This window comes from Carlito syrichta, unplaced genomic scaffold (genome assembly GCF_000164805.1).
Source record: "Carlito syrichta isolate Samal-C Ts95f unplaced genomic scaffold, Tarsius_syrichta-2.0.1 Scaffold102037, whole genome shotgun sequence".
In the NCBI taxonomy this organism is placed as follows: domain Eukaryota; kingdom Metazoa; phylum Chordata; class Mammalia; order Primates; family Tarsiidae; genus Carlito; species Carlito syrichta.
In genome coordinates, this window is record NW_007046133.1 from 665,310 (window position 1) to 686,290 (window position 20,981).

The 20,981-nt window shown below is 52.4% G+C and overlaps 1 protein-coding gene across 2 annotated transcripts in view; it reads left to right on the plus strand.

Annotated features, from left to right (window-relative positions):
• CDH4 (cadherin 4) overlaps positions 1–20,981 on the plus strand; it is a 148,765-nt gene that overhangs the window by 54,283 nt on the left and 73,501 nt on the right. For both annotated transcript variants that reach the window (XM_021715770.1, XM_008064945.2), the window contains exon 3: positions 18,595–18,750. In XM_021715770.1, coding sequence (XP_021571445.1) covers positions 18,595–18,750 — 156 coding nt within the window. The remainder of the gene's footprint in view (positions 1–18,594; positions 18,751–20,981) is intronic.

Consider the following 20,981-nt stretch of genomic DNA (forward strand, 5'->3'; position numbering starts at 1 on the left):
TGCAGGAGAGCTGCCAGTGCACATGCCATCTTGTCTACTTCAGGGGCAGAAGAAGTAGGAGTGATCTTTTCATGCTTGTGGTCAGAAAAGCAAAAATACCTCACATCCTCCTCCAGACCTGCCTTGTGTCTCGTTGTTCAGAGCTTGGCCACAGACCACCCACACTGCAAGGGAAGCTGTGACAGGGAATGGGTGACATTGCTCCAGCCACTGTGGGGGAGACAGGAAGAAGGGCACTTGGGCTGGCAGGGGTTGGCCAAGAGAATGTTCCATCCGGCAAGTGGTGGGTCTGAAAATGACTTCTGGCCTTGTTCGTTCTTAGATATTTATTTTTCCTCTTTAGGAGGAGGGCAGGGCTCTGTGCATTTATTTTAGATATTACCTCGTTAATAATTGACTTATTTGCAGACCTGTGCCTTGTCTCTGAGGTCTGTGCTCTAGTGTGCTGGTGAATTATGTGTTCATTACTCGAGTGTAGCGTAAAAGTACCTTGATACCGAGAAAAATTACCTGTGTAATAAAAACCTCCGTCACTGATTCATCTTAATACAATAACCACTTTGTCTTGTGTTGTATTATTATCGCACCTCTGATGACAGCAGTAACGTGGGAGACGGTTGTTTTTATGGAGCAGAGTTATTGCCATGTTTAGGTTATCAGAATTTTTATTATGATGCTAAAATGAAACTGATAACAGGAAAAAGTAGCAGATACACCTGTCACTCCTGGAGTCTCTGCGGGGAGGAGGGCTGTTACAGAGGTGTGACTCAGTCATCTGGCCACCCCTCACCAAGGTGGTCAGTGGTGCTTTTTTCATACACAGTTCCACGCGCACACAGTGTCACAGCAGCTATGTCTGAAGGGGTGCTGGTCATTGGAAACACCTAGAGGTGTATCCCCCAAGGCTCGCTACATGCAGTGTGAACCCCAGGCTTTGCAGAATTTGTGGTGGGAAAGGACAGCTTTAGACAAACGTGGCCCAGTCAAGGCCACAGGGCTCGTGCAGATGGCCAGTGGCCCCCACCCTGTCCTTCCTGACTCCAGACCCTGCAGTAGCATGACTGCCTCTGTGACCTTTGAAAGCAACATCACCAGGACAGCAACTGGCGACCCATGACCCACCCCTAAGTCAGCGATCCTACGTGGTGTGCCCATCCCTTCCAGCATAGCTGGGCAGGTGGGCAGTAGCATGCAGGCCAGGGCTCTCCAGAGAAGCAGGCCAGAGGGCATGTGTCAGAGAAGGGGTTGTTATAAGGATCAGGCTCCTGCAGTGATGGAGCCAGCAGGTCCGTGTTCTGTAGCAGCAGCTGGAGGCCCACAGAGCTGCAGGTCTGCTGGGATCCTCCCTCACATGGCAAAGGCCGGCTCCTTCTGTTCAGGCCTTCAGCTGGTTGGATGGAACCCATGGCTGCCTCACCCCAAGTCCCCAATTCATATGTGACCCTCATCCAAAACAGCCTCACAGAAACACCTGGAAGAATGTTTGACGAAATGTTCAGGCACCCCATGGCTCAGCTGAGCAGATGCATAAAATTCACCATCACAGGTTGGGGGACAAGGCCCAGACCTCTGGAACCTCCCTACCATGTCGTGCCTGGGTCACTCATCCCTGCCCCGTGTCACCTCTACCCCATTCTGGAAGGCCATGTCACCCCTACCCTGTCCTAGAAGGCCATATTGTGTTGTACCATTTGGCAGCACCCAGGGTCAAAACACACACAAGATTTCCATTGATAATGAACTCTGCAATGTGTTGGGAAAGTGAAATGTCACCAGGGACTGGCTCAAGAAAGGTATGGAGTCTAGAATGAAGGCAATGACAGCCCTTCCTGTCTGGCATGACCTGCTCAACTCTGCATAAATGCAGCACAATTGAAAGAATCCCAAGAGCTGAGGGTGTCTGGAAGGGCTTAGAGAATGGGGAGGGGAGGTGGAACAAAGCCCAGAAGAAAAGGACACTCCCAGGTGCAGAGGGAGACAGTCACCAGAGCCACAGCACTGACTGACAGGTGTCAGCAGGAGGGAGGTGCTGACAAGCAGTGCAGCCACAGAAGGAAAGGCAGGGCAGTCTCCAGGGTGGGGTCCACCCAGCCAGGTCAGAGTCAGCCAACGCCCTCCTCTCCCCCACAGCAGGGGCATTGCCCAGGAGGGTGCATCCGGGCCGAAGGTTAGGCCAAGACCCTGCACCCGGCAGTTCTGATCTCTAATGCCTTTTCCTGCCTCTCTGTGGAGGAAGGACCCAGGGAACATGCCTCACCATTTCTCCAGACTTCACCTTGAGTTTAGACCCAAGACTCAGGTCCCCAAAGAGCGCTGAGCTGGAATGGTGATAGTTTAGTGATAGCTCCGTGCAGGCTTTGAGTTGGCCCAGGCAGCTGGTGCTGAGCAAGTTTGCAGGTTCCTAGAGAACACCTTCCCTCACAAACAGCCACCTGAGTGGCTGGCACCATGGCAGCCAAGGCCTCCGGGGCTTCAGGTTGCAAATTCAAGTTCCTGGGGTCAGGCTGGGTGTGAGGCAATAGTAGTGGAGACTGTGGTGACTGGAGAGCATGTGCCTTGTCTAAAGGAGGCAGCCGTCTCAGCTCCCCGGAATAGCACAATGGGTACAGGGTGATCAGATGTCCCAATTTTTCAAATCTCAAAATCTGCATTCTTATGTGAGTTTTCCTGATTTTTGAGTGCTGATGACTACATTTGAAATGAGCATCCCCCTCAGAACCGAGCGCCCTCAGTCAGCTCTCAATCCAAAACCCATGCCATTGCCTGAGCACTTTCTCACGCCCTATCTCAGGGTTGGTGGCTTCTGCCCAGAATGGCCGTGGCTGGGCCGAGGGGTCACACGGAAACCCTAGATGGAATCCAGGCACAGACACAGCTGTGCTGTGAGGCCTTCCGGATCCCAAGACCTGTTAAGACTTCACAGCTCACATTCGCCTCCCAGGCAGGATCCCCAGAAGGCAGACTTACCCTTCCCCCAGACCTGGCCCAGCTCACAAGCCAGAGGTGGCCTGACCACTTCTTGCCAGAGCGCACAGAGAGCACCTCCCCTGCACAATGGCCTCTCGGTCTCCTGGCCCCCACACTCCCTTGATAGCATATTCTCTTGCTCTTCCTCCCAAAAGGAGGAGCATCCAAGCACACAGGTGTTACAGCAGGGCCATGTGACCAAAAGCCAGGGACCACGTGTGAAGGTCACTCCTGATGATGCCATCGCCTGGACTCCAGGGGCAATGAAACCACCTTGAAACTCCTCCTGCTTGGAGTGTGACCTCCACAGGAGACTTCTCCCCTGGATCTGCATCTTGCTCCATTAAAGACAGAAGTTTAGAGGCAGGAGAGACACTTCAGCAGCTGCTTAGTCCAAGCCCTCATTTTATAGCAAGGAAACAGCCAAGGGTCTTACCACGTCACCAGCAGGTTGTCAGAGCATTAGTGTCTGGCCTGCAGTCCTCACCTACACGGCTCCGGGAACACTTGCCCAGGGTTCCTGGCCATTGGTGTGGGCCCTCACTGGAATCAGCAGGAGATGTGGCATCGCTCCACTTCCCAACCCATCCCCTGAAGCCCCACCCACGCACCTGGGACAACTCCCTTGGCTCAACCAGTACTCACCTGGATGCAAACAAGGCAAATTCTAGCTCATCACAGGAGGGTCAGACATCTGGCATGTGTGACATGAGACACAGTGTCTAACTCCTTCTTGATAAGGGTCAAATCTGCACCGTGAATGTTCAGATACCCTGTTCTCCTGCCCACCAGTGCCCTCGGACATGCCCTTTATGGGGCTCGTTAGCTTTCTCAGTGTAGCCTGGTAACATGTCACTGCAGATCTCCTTCTCCCTCCTTCTGGGCACACAAGCCTCTCCATACCACGATGATTATGGTGGTTCTGGTTGGTGGTAAGGGTGACACATAGGATGGTGACATGATCATGATGGTGGTGAAAGCAATGGTAACGGTACTAGTGTGGTGAGGGTGTAGATGAAGATGACGGTGATGATGGCCGTGGTGATAGTAGTGATGAGGGTGACAGTGGCGATGGAGATGACGGTGGTGATGATGATGGGGATCATAGGGATGATGATGGGGTGGTGATTATCAGGTGATGGGGATGATGATGATAGCGTTGATGATGGTGGTAATCAGGTGATGACGAGGATGATCGTGATGGTGATGGTGGTGCTGGTGATGGTAGTGAAGGGGATGATGGTGATGGGGGTCATGCTGATAATGATGGGATGGTAATCAGGTTATTGGGATGATGATGATGGTGATGGTGGTGATGATGGTAGTGATGGTGCTGGTAATTAGGTGATGATGATGGTGGTGGTGATGAAGATGATGATGGCGAGTGTGGTGATGACGATGGTAATCAGGTGATGGGACGATGATGATGGTGGGAAGTGACGAGGATGATGATGATGATAGTGATGATGGTGGTGATGACGATGGTAATCAGGTGATGGTGATGATGATGATGGTGGGAAGTGACGAGGATGATGACGATGATAGTGATGATGATGGTGGTGATGATGATGGTAATCAAGTTACAATGGTGGTGACGTCACTGATGATGACGGTGATGGTGGTGATGGTGGTGATGAAGGTGAGTAATAACGTGATGACACAGGTGCTAATGAGGGTAGAGAAAGAGGAAGCTGCAACCACCCTCTCTTGAGCCCTTCCTGTGAGTCTCCTAAGTTACAAACATCTGTGTTTAATCCTCTTGACAATTTGTATTCAATCAATAGATGAGGAGACTAAGAATAAGGAAGGTCAGACTTGTCCAAAGATACACTAATAAGTGGCAGAATGAAGACTGGAGCCAGGACTGTTTCCATCCCAAGCCCACACATGTAGCTGTTGACCTGGTGTCTTCAACACGGACTGGTGTATTCTGTATCTAAATAGACTGCAAAAACCCTCGGTGTCCTCTGCAGTCCTTGGCAGTACCTAATGCCTGTGTGCAGCACATCTGTGTGGTCATTTAACTACATTCCTTAGAAAACAGGACGTGCTATTCTGTGCGAAGTAAATTTTATACCAGAGAATCACTCTGTCAATAAATCCTATGCAGTAAAACCACCAAGTGGGGCCAATTTCTTTATGTATAAAAGGCATGTTTTACTGAGAGGATTGAAGACACGGTGTCTCTTGGACAAGGAAGAAATTGCTGGTGGAAACAATGCCACGGAGGACCACTATTTTGTTTCTGTGGTTAAACATGTCAGCTTATTTTGCGATATGACTTTCTACCAGATGTCGGGAGCAGCTTCCCTGGGGAGCACCCATTGTCCTGCATGGCTATAGGAGCAAGGCTATGTCTCTGTCAATTTCCCTCTGAGGCGCCTCCTCCCCCTCCTCCACCTTGCTCTCTGAAGGCGTCCCCGTTGCTACCTTGTCAAGTGCAGGCTGCCTGTGTGATGCTGGGTTCTTGGGTCACTAGTATGTCTTGGGATTGATCTTCTAAAGACAGACACGAATACAAAAAAGATGCCTCCACCCACCCCACTTGAATCAAGTGACTCAGTGATGGTAGAGAGGCAGGTAGTAATCAAAGCAGTGACCCCTGGGAAATGTCACTGGGTCACAGGTCTCCCCTGCGGAGATGACATGCCCACCGTGTCTTCCCTGCACCGAGCCATGTGCCTTTCAGGAGACCTGTGTCTGTATGTATTCCTGTTGCTAATTCTGACCTCGTTCACTTACTTGGAATTCACCAGCATGAAAACCTGGGAGAAAAGACGTCTTGATGAGACATAGTAATCCAGTGCCAAGCAAGAGGCCCAGGTCACGTGTCCCCCAACTGTAGTGCTCACTGAAAGGGGGGGGGGGATCCTTTTAGTTAAGGCATTTCCATCTATGGCCTTTCTCCCACTTAGTCTGTAAAAGGAACCACTAAATTGTGTGATAATATTGGACCACTTGCACTCTAAGAACAGGCTCACACCCCCACAATTACAAAACAGAGGTGAGCTTGCTGAGTGTTGGCAGCTGTAATACGAGGCCTCTTCAGGGATGGTGTTTAGAGGTGGGCTACCCCTTTCCTGGGACCCCACACCCACCAGCTCCAAGACGGAAGGAGAGAGCAAGGCAAGTGGGACGCAGCTCGGCCCTGGTTTTCTGAGACAGAGGCTGGGCGGTGCGTGGCCAGGTCCCACCACATTCATGTCTTCATCCCTGAGGGACCAAGACAGACAATTCTGCAACACCCAGTCATGACATCCCCAGCTTCAGACCACCCCACCACACCAGCAGCACCGCACATGCCAGGTCCCACTTTTCCAGAGGGGGGTGAGGCTTCTGTGCTCAGCAGGGTACCCCGTGAAGGCCCCATGAGGATGGCACAGGGCTGGGATGGCCTCGGGAGGACCAGGTGCTGTGCAGCATGGGCTGTGTCCGGGGTTCTCAAACGGTCAATTCTGTCCCTGAGACATTTGGCAGTGTCTGAGACGGTGTGGTTGTCACAGCCGGGAAAGGTGCTGCTGGCATCCAGTGGGCAGGATCAGGGAGGTTGCAGAACACCGTGCAGCACCCAGGACATGCCCCAACACAGAGAATTTTTTGCTGCTAAATGTCGCCAGGGACAGGGTGGAGGCATCTGGTCCAAGGAGGAAGGTTTTGCAAAATTCTCAGGAACACTCCTGGTTTTTGTCAGGCCTAGAGGGGGTAAAGATGTAGCTGTTTCTTTTGCTTTAAATGCAGAGCTCAGGTTAGGTGTGGTGGGTTACCCTTATAGTCCCAGCACTTTGAGAGGTCAAGGCAGGAGAATTGCTTGAGACCAGGAGTTCAAGACCAGACTGGGCAACATAGTGAGATCCCATCTCCACAAAAATACAAATAACTAAATCCAGAGTTTGAGTCGGATGTGTAAAAACTCAGGGAACAAAAGGCAGGTGATTGCAGGGGGAGTGAAATGAGACAGGAGGATTCGGTGAAGGGCCTGGGCTTCTTTTGTGTCCTGCAGATGTTCATTGAATACCCGTGCACTGCGTGAATCACATGCACTTGCAGTCAAAAAACCCCCAAGTCTGGTGGACAGAGCTGGGATGGATGCAGATTTGCATCAGGTACCCAAGTCTCCAGCAGGCTGGCTGGTGACCAGAAGGGCCAGGGCCCCACACCGTGCCTGGCAGTTGGGTGCTGTCCGGAGCTCAAGCAGCCTCCCAGATCCTCATAGGCCACTTATGTCCAGAATCCTTGGGACGTGTACAAGGTTTCAGAGCCTTCTAGTGGTTTCTGGGCCTCCTTTTTTGTGGTAAAATATACAGGACATAAATCCACCCTTGGAGATGTTGAGTGCATGCACTGTGCTGTGCTGCCATCACCTCTGTCTAGACTCAGAACAGGTTCATGCCCCAGCATCCATCAACCTCCTTCCTGTCTGGAGCTATCAGCTTTGGATGTCCTGTGAAGATGGAAACCGATATCATGTGGTCTTTGAGTCAGCTTCCTTCTCTGAGCTCAGCATTCCAAAGTTTATCCAGGTTGCAGCCCGAATCTCTGCTGAGTCTCTTTTCATGGTCAGATAATATCCCACATGTGGGGAGACCATGTTCTGTGTATCTCTGGTGCGCAGGGCCTTCGATGGACAGATGTCAATTCTTTGGGGCATATGTCCAGCAGTGACTCTGTTTACCTTTCTGAGGAACCCCAGCAGTTCTGTGGCCTCCTGATGAGGAGGGCCTGGCGAGTGAATGCTCACTGCCCGAGCAGGGTGGCCCAGCCATAGGGATGGCATGGGACCCAGGGGCCCCCAGAAAGTGCCCTCTGTGCCGAGGTCCATGAACCAGAAACAGACAGTGGCCGCTTGTCCACCCTGAGGGTTGGGGCTGACGGCTCTGCCTCTGAGGAACCTGGACCAGCCCTCTCCCTGCTCCCTCTCTGTGGGTGTTGTGGGTGCTAGGAAGAGAATTTCAGACAGAGGCTGAGCAGTCAGGGAGAGCTCCAGGAGGAGGGGATGTAGGAGCTGAAAACTGTGAGGTCAGGAAATGGGGGACCCCTGGGGAAGAAAGCTGAATTCTTGCACTTCCTGGAGATGCTGGCTCCCCTCAGCTGTTTTTGGCGTTCTTTGTGGGTAGAGTTTGCTTAAAATCAACCTTCCAGTAAGAGGAGGTGGCTCACACCTATAATCCCAGCCAAAGTGGGAGGATTACTTGAGGCTAGGAGTTCAAGACCAGCCTGAGCCACATGGCGAGACCTCCTCTCTACAAAATAAAAAATAAAACAACTAACCAGGCATGGTGGCACACACCTGTAATCCCAGTTACTTGGGAGGCTGAGGCAGGAGGATGGTTTGAGCCCAGGCAGCCAAAACTGCAATGTGCTATGATCCTATCACTGCACTCCAGCCTGGGCAACACAGTGAGACTTCATCTCTAAAAAACTACTACTAATAATAACATGGATCTTTCCCGACCCCGTGTGGGCCTCACACTCATGCCTGGCCCTGGGCAGTCCTGTCCCCAGAGCCTCCTTCCTGTGCCTGCCCAGCCTGCCCTAGAGTCAGGCCCTGGGATGTGCAGCCCCTGAAACTGCAGCTGAATAACACATAGCATTTCAATTAAAAAGATAAATCATGTTGATGGCCTCTTTGCGGTGACCCGTGAGGCCCGGCCTCGATTTGGGGCTGAATTCCAATTGAGAGGAGGCCATTACCTTGAAAGTTGTCAGTTTCAGTGGAGAGTAGTCTTGATGAAGAGCCCGGGTGTGTGTTCACAGCGCCTCCGCTCAAATCCCAGCCTCTGCGGAGGCCTCCAGGATGAACATGTTGCTTTGCTGTGGCCAGGCAGGCACCCAAGCACTGCTGCAGATCTTGGGTCAATAGTGGCTTTTCATTCGTGTCTCCCTTTGTCGTCGTCCTCTACCTGACCAGGGCGGTGTCACTGTTCCCATTCAACAAGACAAGCATCTGGCAGAGTTCACGGCACAGTCCTCCCTCCACAAGGACTCCAAGCCCCCCTCACTCCCTGCCTTCCCTAGGACCCTAGACCCCGCACTCCCTCCCTTCCCCAGGACCCCAGGCACCTGTAGCCCCCTCCCTTCCTCAGGACCCCAAGCCCATCCTACACTCCAACCCTCCCCAGGACCTCAGACACCCCTACTCCTCCTCCCCTCTTCATGGCTCCAGGCCTACCATGCACCCTACTCTCCACAAGGGCCCCAGGGCCTTCTGTACCCCCACACATTAGGCTGGGTGGGACCAGATGAAAGGGCCCCACCCCAGCACCTATGGAACAAGTGAACTGAGTGACCTCCAAGCTGGCAGGAGGGAGTCTCTGCAGGCAGAACCGGTGCTATTGGCCAGTCCCTCCCCCATTTCCCACCTGCTTCCAGCCTTATCCCTCCACATGTCCACTTTGTGTCCCTCCTCACTGCCCATGCCTCCCGCATGCCACTTCCCGTCCCTTGGGGTCTGGGTCAGGGTTTGTGGTCTGATCTGGGGTCTGAATCTGGATCTGGGTTTGGAGTCTGGGTCTGAGTCTGGTGTCTGAGTCAGGGTCTGGGTTTGAGGTCTGGGCCAGCCTGGGGTCTGAGTCTAGGGCCTGTGTTTGGGTTCTGGGTGGGGGTCTGGGGTGTGGGTCTGGATCTTGGGTTCGGGGTATGGGTCTGGATCTTGGTCTGGGTCTGGGTTTGGGGTCTGGATCTGCATCTAGGTCTGGAGTCTGGGTCTGGGGTCGGACTTTCCAGTCTGGGTCTGGGTCTAGGGTCTGCATCTGGGCCTGGGGTCTGTGTTAAGGTCTGGGTCTGGGTCTGGGTATGGTGCTGGGTCTGGGTTTGGGGTCTCGGTCTGGGTTTGGGCTCAGGGTCTGGGTGTAGGTTTGGGGTCTGGGTCAGGGTATGGGTCTGGATCTGGGGTGGGGATCTTGGTCTGGGTTTAAGGTCTGAGTATGAGGTCCGGATCTGGGCTTGGGGTCTGGGTTTGGGGTCTGGGTCTGGAGTCTGGGTCTTGTGTCTGGGTCTGGGGTCTGGGTCTGAGTCTGTATTTGGGTTTGGATCTGGGTCTGGCATCTTGGTCTGGGGTGTGGGTCTGGGGGTCTGGGTCAAGGATCTGTGTCTGGGTTTGGTATCTTGGTCTGTGGTGTGGGTCTGGGTCTGGGTTTGGTGCTGAGTCTAGGTTTGTGGTCTGGGTCTGGATCTCTGGTGTGAGTCTGGGTCTGGGGTGTGGGTCTGGGTTTGGCATCTGTGTCTGTGATCTGGTTCAGGGTCTGGGTCTGGGGTCTGTGTCTAGAGTCTGGGTCTGGGTCTGGATTTGGGTTCTAGGTCTGGGGTCTGGGTCTTGGTTTGGGGTCTGGATCTGGGTTTGGGGTCTGGGTCTGGCGTCTGGGTCTGAGTCTGGGTCTGGATATGGGTCTGGATCTGGATCTGGTTTGGGGGTCTGGGTTTGGCTTCTGTGTCTGGGTCTGGGTCTGGTGTCTAGCTCTGGGATGTGGGTCTGGGGTCTAGATCTGGGTCTGGGGTCTTGGTTTGTGGTCTGGGATCTGGACCTGGGTTTGGGATGTGGGTGTGGATCTGGTATCTGGGTCTGGGGTGTGAGTCTGGGCTTGGGGTTTTTGTCTGGAGTCAGAGTCTTCATCTGGGTTGTGGGTCTGAATCTGAATCTAGATCTTGGTCTGGGTTTGGTTTTAGGATCTGGGATGTGGGTCTAGGTCTGTGTTTGGGGTCTGATTCTCAGTCTGGGTCTCTGTTTGGTGTCTGGGTTGGGTTTGAGGTGTGGGTCTTGGTCTAGGTATGGGGTATTGGTCTCAGTGTGGGTCTGGGTGTGACCTCCATCTTTGTTGCTGGGAACTTTGCTACTGGGAACCCCCATCTTTGCCCTGGGCTCCCACTACCCCATGCCCATCCTCCAGCCCAGGTTTAGCCTCCCACAGCCCATTCCACCCCTCTCCGGGGACAGAACCACATCCGAAGTCACCCTATCCCCATCTGACGGGCCTCGTTAGACTACAGTGATGAGTCTCTTCTGACAGGAGAGGTATACACGTTAAATATTAACAAAGCCGGTTTCTCTGACGAGAGTCTTGACTTTTCATTTTGGCCAAAAAGTGACAACAGGCAGGACATAGGCAGCAATCTGAGGGTGAACACTCAGCCCTACAGATTGTCACATCCTGTCGGGCATTCCCTGCTCCCTGCCTCAAAGAGCTTGAAAGGCCAGGCTCCGGGAATGATCTGTCCCGCCTTGAACCAGGCGCCCTGACAGATGGGTTCGCTCCTAGCCTGTGTTGTGAGGAGAAGCCGCCTCCGCTGCCGTACCCTAAGTGGCGACAGCCCTGTCACCATCAAGTTGAAATTCAAACAGCTCCTTAGAAGCCACTGATCAGCCCAATGATTCTTAGAGAGTCACAGGCTTGTCAAGAGGCTATCCAGGTGCCCCTCGAGGCTGGTGCTGTGTGGGCTGCAGACCCTCTGTCCTGAACTTACAGCCCAGTGAGGGAGACAGAAGGAAGGCAGCCAACAACATGAGAAGAAACAGCCTTTTTTTTTTTTTTAGTTGGGGTCACACTCTGTCACCCAGGCTGGCGTGTGGTCCCACGCTCACAGCTCACCACAGCCTCTACCTGCTAGGCTCAGTTGATCCTTCTGCCTCAGCCTCCCGAGTAGCTGGGACTATAAGCATGTGCCACCATGCCTGGCTACTTTTTAAATTTTTTTTTTGTAAAGACTAACTCCTGGGCTCAAGTCATCCTCCCTCCTTGGCCTCCCAAAGTGCTAGGGTTACAGATGTGAGGTGCCGTGCCCAGCAGAAATAGCATTCTCAAAAATAAGAAAACAGCCTCCACAGCTAGGCTGTGAGCCACGCCCCTGGCCCTGCTGCTCCGAGGTGGGCTTGCTTTGCTAATGATTTGCAGGGGACATTGCTTAGAGGATGGAGGGTTGCTGGGGGTTGGCCACTGCGCTGGGAGAGGCCTGGGAGGACCCCTGCCCTGGGCCAGCCCACAGGGGCAACCTTCTGGCCTCAGGATCAGCGCCTAGTTGTATGGGTAGAGGCCAGAGCTGGACCCGCTGAGATATCTCTCGTCCCTCTTGCTCCTTCTCCTGGGATCTCCCCAGTCAATTACTGGTGCAAGGTTCCTATCCTAGACTCTGCTTGTGGGGACCCCAGCCCAGGCCACAGGTCTAGAGGTCACAGTCGGCCTCCCTGTGGAGGTGGCACTGTGGGCACGTCAGCTTCTGGTCAGCTCACCTGCCCAGCACTGTGTTAAGGGCTCCATAAGGGAGAGGCAAATGCTTCAACTTACTGCCACTAGACTCTCTGCCATCCTGAGCAGAACGAGACATGGTGGAAAGACCCTGGGCTGCTCGTAGGTGAGTGGCCCCGGGGCCCTGGCACACCAATGGCGGGCCTCCAGCCGTATTTTCTACCTTTGGCCTATTCTTGACTCAAGATCCACATTTGAGAAAGAAGCTGCTTGGCCCAGTTTAGCTCCCCAAACTGCTTGTGGGCCAGGGGAGGTGGGGGTCTTGACTGTGTCCCCAAGACCATTCATGGTGGCTCTGTCTCCCCACTGGCCTATGTGCACGGTCTCTCCCAGCACAGCAGCTACTTAGGAAGACAGCGTGACCCCTGAAATTGGACCTGGGAATTCCTGGGTGCTTGATTACTTATGAATTTTGTCAGCTCCCTGAGCTCCCCTGGGCCCCAGTCTCTCCATCCCATCGGCGATTTGGGCAGAATGAGATGACCAGGTAGGGCTGACATTCTGGGATTTGGCTTCAGCAGCAGCCCAGGGAGCTCAGGAATGAGGGTGGGGATTCCCAGGTCTCCCCTTCTGAACTAGGCCTCTGAGGACGCAGAAGGCTGATCCATAACAGTCTGTGCCCTGATGTACAATTACAGCGTGACAGGATGCGCCTCTTGGGAGAACTCCACTTTCATGGGTAGGCAGGTGAGCCACGGGAGGGCAGGGCTGTTTCTGTGTGTCTGTCTGTGGCTGGCCCCTCCCAGCCAGAGGGGGGCCCTGCCTGCATCTTGTTTGTGTGCCAAGTGAGGCATCGCTGATCCCGCAGACATGATGGGGACACTGCTGGCTGAGGCCCCAGAGGCAGAGGGTCCTTTGCAGGAGGGTGGCTCCTCCCTCCCCAGGAGCAGTCTCCTCTGCTGGAGTCTAGGCGAATCTCTCACCCTGGCTCTACCTGCAAGTGCCTTGGGAGTGAACGTCCAAGGTATCTGCACCCACGGGTGACTCTTCTCCATGTCCAAGTTCCTTTGAAATTAGGCACACCCTCCTCCTCAGGGGAAATTCTTCCAGAATCCCCCATTCCATCCAGAGCTTCCACGGGGGGCAAGGGCTAGCCTTCCACACAGGAGTCCCAGGTGAGCACAGTCACTGGCACCATTCGTTATTTTAATGCATACATCACTTTATGCCAACCATCCACCATCTGTTTCGTCCTTTAATAACACATGCGAAGAGCAGAGCACTTCGTAGCGGCACCAGCGAGGGGCACAGGACCCACCCATCTGTCTTGTTCATGGCCTGTCAGTGCTGCTGGGCATTTTCTCATCCGCCAGACACAAATCATGGGAAACTGCTCTCCCCTGATCCAGCGCGTTCATTTGCACGGCATTTCTTCTCAATATGGTAAACTGCAGGAGAACTCGGGGCATTTTGAGAACCAACACTAAGAGCCCCAGGATGCCCCCGTGCCGCAGCCCACTGCCATATTTCAGGAGGCGCCGGCGAGTGGCCCCGAGAGTCAGGCCAATGTGATCAAAATGTAATGAGATTTCTTTGGAAAAAGAAAAATTATCTTTAAATATGTGGTGGGGGGGCGTTTAGCAGTTTTGTAATTAAGTTTTCCTCAGAAATATGGATGCTTAGCTCAAAGAAGGTAGTAATAGCACACAGTCAATCAGCTGTGTCCGCCCCCATGCTCCTGAAGACCCTCGCTGCCGCATCCGCCTCCTGTCTCCAGACCTCTGGCCCCTGGCTCCATACATACTTCTCCATGTAGAGCAGCCCTGCCAGTGAAATTGGAGAGCCTACTTGGTGCTCTGAGTGCTGTCCTAATGCCCCAGCCTTTGTAGAAGCTTCGAGCTACTGGAGGGCAGGCTGGTGACTCTCCACATGAATCCTCCTGAGTGTAGGATCTCCCTTCTCCCAGGCCCCAGAAGCAAGTTGGCAGGTTGACAGGGAGAAGGGCACTTCCCCCCAGTTCTGACTTTGCACATACACCTCGGTGGCTGGTCTTGGTGACTGGGTGCCTGTGCCTCTGCCAGGCTGGCCTGAAAGGACCTCGCTTGGTGACCTCAGGCAGCCAAGGGAGGTGAAGTTAGGACTCAGTGGAGGCTCTTTCCCTTGCCTACCTTCTGGGGGCCAGGCCCACCAGTCTCTCAGCTGCATTCTCTGAAGCTCTGTTTGGTATGCAGCTCAGGGCAGAGCTGGGACAGCCCCAGCTGGTCACGGGAAAGCAGGCAGGTACATCGGGAGGCCAGGAGCAAAGACAGTCCTCACGGCCCATGTGGGTGTGTGTGTCTGCACACCCATGTGTCCATGCACTGAAGGCCTGCCTGCTTCCTCTTCCAAAGGCTCTGGCAGCCCCCAGGTTTACTCCAGCCTACATAACACACATATAACAACATATGCCCTCCTCTTGTTATTTGATGGACTAGCTTTTTCTGTTACAATGTGAAACGTTGTCTGGGTGGCCAAGGCATGGGCCACCATGCTCATGTACTTGGTAGGAACACTCAAGGGTGTCGCCGGCTCTTGCTGGTGTGTAATTTCATCACACATAAATGTGGGCTCACTATCAGGCCGAATTTTCCAAGGGGGGTTTTCTAGGGGGTAGCTTGCTTTCGTACAAATTAAACTGGAAAGGGTAAGCATCACCCCGCATCCGAGCCTCTGTGGAGGCCGTCCTATGGTTGTTACTGTGCTGCACAAGCAGTCACCCAGCGAGAAGTCACCCTAACATCAGAGAGAAGTTCTACTTAGACGCGACAAGGCAGGCTTTGACTCTGTGGCTGTGCCTGCTGGCTGGTTCTCAGTTTGGGCAACACTCCTACACCCCACTCATGGCCTGGCTCCCTCTCGCCTTTAAAATCAGGCCAAACCATGTCCTACCCCATAACCCAACATCACCAATGCAGAAACTATCGTCACCAGATGGACAATTACAAGACTGTGCCTCCTACCCTCGTGGGACTGCGCCAGGCAGATGGAACAGAGACTCTAGGAGTGAGCCTTCCTGGTGATGTGGGACCCCTGCTGTTTATCGGCCTATGTGTGCATTCTAAGGAATGATGTTGGCCAATAACGGGAAACTGAGGGCTGAACTTGACTTTGCTCATACCCAAGTTCCTAACTAAAGGCTCAGACCATCACTGCCTATTAAGGATGGTTTATTATCCTATTACCCCACGTGCTAAGCTTAATCTCCAACCTGAGTCTGGCATAGCATCAGACACAGATTTAAAAAGGCAAACTAAAAATCCCATGATAGAAATCATGGGTGTAGCTGACAGTGGGGTATGTTCTAGGCTAAGAAGAGGCCATTTGGGTTGTGTTGGAATAGTCAATTTAAAAAGAAACTTGTATTAAAAGGCTGTTTTTTGTAATTGAGTTGAGCTGAGTGTAAAAGTTGTTTGAATTTTAAAGTGTACATTTTTCCTACCTCCCCTCCCCCCACCCCAGCACAGCCTTGCCCGGCCGGCCAGTCTTATCTAGTAGCCATCGCTGGTGCTAAAGAAAAAACATCTGGCAAGCCAGACCACCTAATCATTAGGATAGTGGGCCCAGGCCCACAGGAATGTGTTTGAAAGCCTGGCGTGGGCACAGTCCACCTCCCCTCATTCTGTGAATGCAAGGACATCGGACTGTTATGGGCCAGGGCTCTGGGAATGGGAGATATTTACAGTTATGTTTTAAAACAGTTTAAAGCTATCATTGTAAATGTTGTGACTTTCCCTTCCTTCCAGATGCTGCCATTGTCTGTCCCTTCCTGTAAAGAACGTGTTGTAAATTACAGAAAGTTATCTAAAACATCAGCATGGTCAGGAGACTAGACTGAATCGTGTCAGTGGTCACATATCAAAAACCGTTCATGTGCATGCTAAGATTGCACAGGGTCTTCAACCTCAGGGTGGGGGAAGGACTGGGATTTGGGGAATAATTCCTGGAATGAATTTGTGTTGCTTGGAGAGAGGTTTTTTGTTTTTTTTGGTTTTTGGTGAGGATGCCAACCCATCTCCCATAACTTAGTTATAGAAATTGAACACTGCCTTTTCTCCCAGTCTCTACCTCTTGTCTTTGATTGACCATGAGAGATAGCAGCCAACTGTTGCTCAGACCCTGTCACTATGTGGCACAAAGCAATCTTGCTGTGTACTGTTGGGGTGTGACTGTATCTGAGAAATGAGAGCTTCACAAAACCAAGTGGGTCGGCTCTTCTCTTGTCCTCTGTTCTAGAAAAGTGTCAGAAACTCCTGGGCAAGCATTTCTGAAGCTCTTTCAGGAGTTTCCTGGGGACAGTGGAATCTTGAAGCTTGTTCTTTCTGTCAGTCAAGCTTGAATTTTTGTATTTTCTCAAAAAATCATCCATGTCATTGAGAGTTTTAACCTTGCTAGCAAAGCATATAGAGAATGTTTTAAAAAAAAAAAAAACTATTTTCTCTTAAGTTTACCAAAGATGCCTGTAGTTTCTTGAAGATTTTTCCCCTAAGGACACCTTGTGGGTCTATTTATCAATTCTTCCATTTCTCTGTTTTCAGGTGGAGACATTTTTGTGTTCACCTTTATTGATTACTTTGGTGTTTACTGCAATCTGCTTTCTCATTCCCTCTCTTCTGGGGTTGAATGCATAGTTTATTTGCTATAATTTTTTTTTTAAAGAAAGGGAGTCTTTCTGTCACCCAGGCTGGAGTGCAGTGGCATGATCACAGATCACTGCAGCCTCAAATTCCTGGGCTCAAGCAGTGCTCCTGCCTCAGCTTCCTGAGTAGCTGGGACTGCAAGTATGTGCCACCCTGCCTAGTTAATTGTTAAATGATTTTTTGTAGAGATGAGGGCAGGGCTTACTGTGTTACCTGGACTGATCTTAATAAACTCCTTCCTGAAGTGATCCTCCTGCCTTGGCCTCCCAAATCCCTGGGATTGTAGGCCTGAGCCACTGCACCTGGTCTGCTATAATTCTCTTTCAGTGATGAAAACATTTAAGGTTATAGATTTGCTTTGACTCAATCTCTTGGTTTCACTATGTAATAGTATCATTGTTATTAATTAGTCAACAAAATTAATATTTTCAAATATCCTCAATGCAATTTGGATGCCTATTTGACCCAATGGTTATTTTACAGTGTCTTTGGGCTTTAAAAAAAAAAAAATTTTTTTTTGCTATTAAATTTTAATTGTATTGTTCCAAAAAAAGCTCCTGGTCAATTTTGTTTTGTGCAATATGTTTTTAGGTTTTCACTGTGGTACACTTTGTTCTAAAATGTCATCCTGGTCCCATGAATTTCACTAAAAACAAAAAAGTAGTATGTTCTAAAGGCGTAATCCTAGCAAATCTATTAATGCCACCTTATCAATCATACCTTTGGAGTCTCTGTGGCCTCTCATGCCTCCAAAGGGAAATCTAGGCTCTGAGCAGCCAGTGCTTTCCTGCCATGGGTTGATGGCCAGGTGTCTACAACTCCCCCTTCTCATTACAAGACGTCTTGCCTCATCTAAAGGAAAGACACGCATCTTATTTTTAATGCCACTAGTGTCCTCTTTGTTTCCCCAAAAATGTATATTTATCTACTTATCTGGTCAAAAACACAAAGGAGTTTTTGCCCAGCCCTCCCCCACCCTACACCAGATGCGGAATTTCCACTTACCTGCATTCTCTCCATTCTCACCGCAGTCATCAGTCTTTTCTAATTTACTTTGGAATCGGGACACAGATAATCATCATTCAAATTTTTTTTCATTTGTTTTTTAAACAGCCTGCAGCTTCTCTGTAAAAAATACTCTCGTGTAAAATATTTAGCTCTGTGGCCGCATGGACAACAACGTCCAGCATTACATGTGTCTCCGCATCCTGGCACTGGTCACTTGCAGTCCCAGCCCCCATTCTTGATGTCCTAAGGGTGTCACTTCTGAAGGAACAGAAAGAATCACATCTTTCAGGGCCTCTGTCAAGGAACAAGATGGGATATCGCCTTGGTCTATGGGCATCACAGATACCCGTGGCCTTCACACACGAATCCAAACTCGGCAGGGCATGGATCTGCTGGGTCCAACTTTGACCCTCAAAACCCCATGGAGGTTGCTCTGTGTTCTTGCCTTTGTGTTTTAGGTTTGACAGCAGATTGTGGGGCCACCTTAAACCATCATTTCCATTCTCTTTAGCCGTGTCATGACTCTCTGCCAGGTGTCCCCAGCCCCCTGTGCAGCCACTGAACAGGAAATATTCTGCCTTGTACGCCTGCACCACTGATGGGCCCTAGACCACGAACTGTCCTTCCAGTTCCCAGAGTGGATGAAAGATGAGCTATGGTCCCTGAGGCAGCCCAGAATGGTCCAGTGGGGGGTGTTCGTGGGACAAGATGGGCATCAGGGGCCCTCGCTATGGGCTGACCTCCCTCGCATTGCTGCTGCCTTTCAGATCCGGTCCGACAAAGACAACGACATCCCCATCCGCTACAGCATCACGGGCGTGGGTGCAGACCAGCCCCCCATGGAGGTCTTCAGCATCGACTCCATGTCTGGCCGAATGTATGTCACGCGGCCCATGGACCGGGAGGAGAGAGCCTCTTACCACGTGAGTATCCGCAGTCATGGGAGAAAAGGCGGAGGCACCAGGGCATTGGCCGTGACCCCAGCCCCACCCCAGCCCCCTCGGCAAAGCCTGCCCTCGAGTCCACCTGTAGGAGAATGACTCTGACGTCAGCCTGGAGCAGAGGCTCCAGGAGGGCTGGTGCGGGCCGGATCACCAGGCGCTACCCCAGAGCTTCCGATTCCATGGGCCCCAGGGCGGCCTGAGTGTCCATGCTTCTGACACACTCCTGGGGATACTGGCTAGGTCCGGGTTGCACAGGGAGAGCCACTGCTCTGGAAGGGCCCCACCTGCGTGGTCTCCTGCCTCAGTTGTCTCTGCCCCTGTGGGGACCCTCGTGCCCCCCTCAGCCCTCTCTCCAGAGTGCAGCTCTGCCATTCCTCCCATCCTCTCTGGTTCCAGGACATGCATCCTTCTACCACTTCACCCCCACTGCCTCCCTGACAGCAGAGCACCTCTGCACGAGCACAACTCTGGTCTGTGTGCTGGTTGTGCACAGAGAAGAGAGACTGTGAGAGATACAGGGTCAAGGCTCAACGGGCTTCAACTCGTCCCCTCCTGAGCTCACTGACCTGGCTGAGGGGCAGGGCCAGCCATGGTGAAGGCAGCTGGGGCACAGGTCCCTCTCTCTCTCCGCCCAGTGATGCCAGGAGGGGCAGTGCCCTGGGCTTTCCTCAAGTGCAGGAGAGGGTCTGCAGCGACTGGAGGCAGCACAGGCTGGAGCTGGCTGTGAGGGACAAGCCCAGGCCTACCCTTCACCAGGTGTGAGACCCACCCCTCACCAGGTGTAAGCCACACCTATCACCAGATGTGAGCCCCACCCATCACCAGGTGAATCCCTGTCTTCACTAGGTGTGAGCTCTGCTCTTCATCAGGTGTGGGACCCATCCCCTCACAAGGTGTGAACCCCGCCCCTCAACAGCTATGAACCTTCAGGCAAATCACTTAGCCCCTCCTGCCTGGGTTGTCTCTCCTGGCTTGACAGGTTGTTCTGAGGACTCGAGGTAAACCTGAGTGAGGCCTTTGCACAGAGCCTGGCACAGAGTTAGGGTAGCGTGTATGTCCATGGCGCTTGTCATGGTGTCTGGACTTCCAGGCTCTCGACTGTTGTTTGGGAATGAAGGTGCTCCGTCTTTCTGCCCTGGTGTGGTCATTACCTGGCTCTGACTTCACTTGACTTCAGCCTGTGGTACTGGACAGGGCCTGACTCTGACTCTGTGGCATCTCGTGTCTGCAGAGTTTTGTTTTGGGGTTCACTGTCTCCATCTCCTTTCGCTGGAAGTAGGCTCCATGTGGGCAGGGAATGACAAGACTTGACCACACCATATCCCAGGCCCAGGAACAGAGCAGACCCTTGGGGTGCTCGCCAGCCATTCGCATAGGGGAAGATGTTAGAAGGAGGAGGTGGTTCTGTCCATGATGGCCTCCCCTGACAAGGCCCTGGGGCTCCAGGGCTGAGTGGGCCCAGGGAACCCACTTGGGAGGCTGGCAAGTGCCAGCGTCACCAAAAAGACTCTCCTCCCTCCCAGCTCGTGGACTCAGCCCCATTACAGCGGCTTCTAAGAGAAAGCTTGGTCCGCTTTCCAGACTCCTCCCTTTGTTTGCCCACTTCATCTCCCATCCCCCGTCCTTCAGTCCATCCATCCACTCATCCACCCGTCATCCATCTGCCTGTCCCCCCACCCGTATGCTCATATATCTACCTGTCCATCACCATCCATCCACCAACCCACCCACCTGTCTAGTCATCTGTCCACTCATCCTTTCATCTACCCATCTATCTACCCTTCTATCTATCCACCCATTCATTCATCCATTCATCTGCCCATCTACCTGCCCATAGACCCACCCATCCATTCATCCAGGCATTCAAACTTCTGCCCATCCATCCATCCATTCACCATTGACTTATCCATCCACCCATCTGTCCACCCATCCACTATCCACTCACCCACTGCTGCCTATCCGTCTATTATCTATCTGTCCATCTATCCATCCATCCATCTACCCATCCACCTGTCCATCTATCCATCCACCCATCCATCTATCCATCCACTTATTCACCATCCAGTCATCCATCCACCCATCTATGCATCCATGTCACCATCCCCTATCCACTCACCCACTTCCTATCCACCCATTATCTATCTGCCCATCTATCCATCTGTCCACCATCCACTCTCCACTCACCCACTGCCCATCCATCCATTATCTAT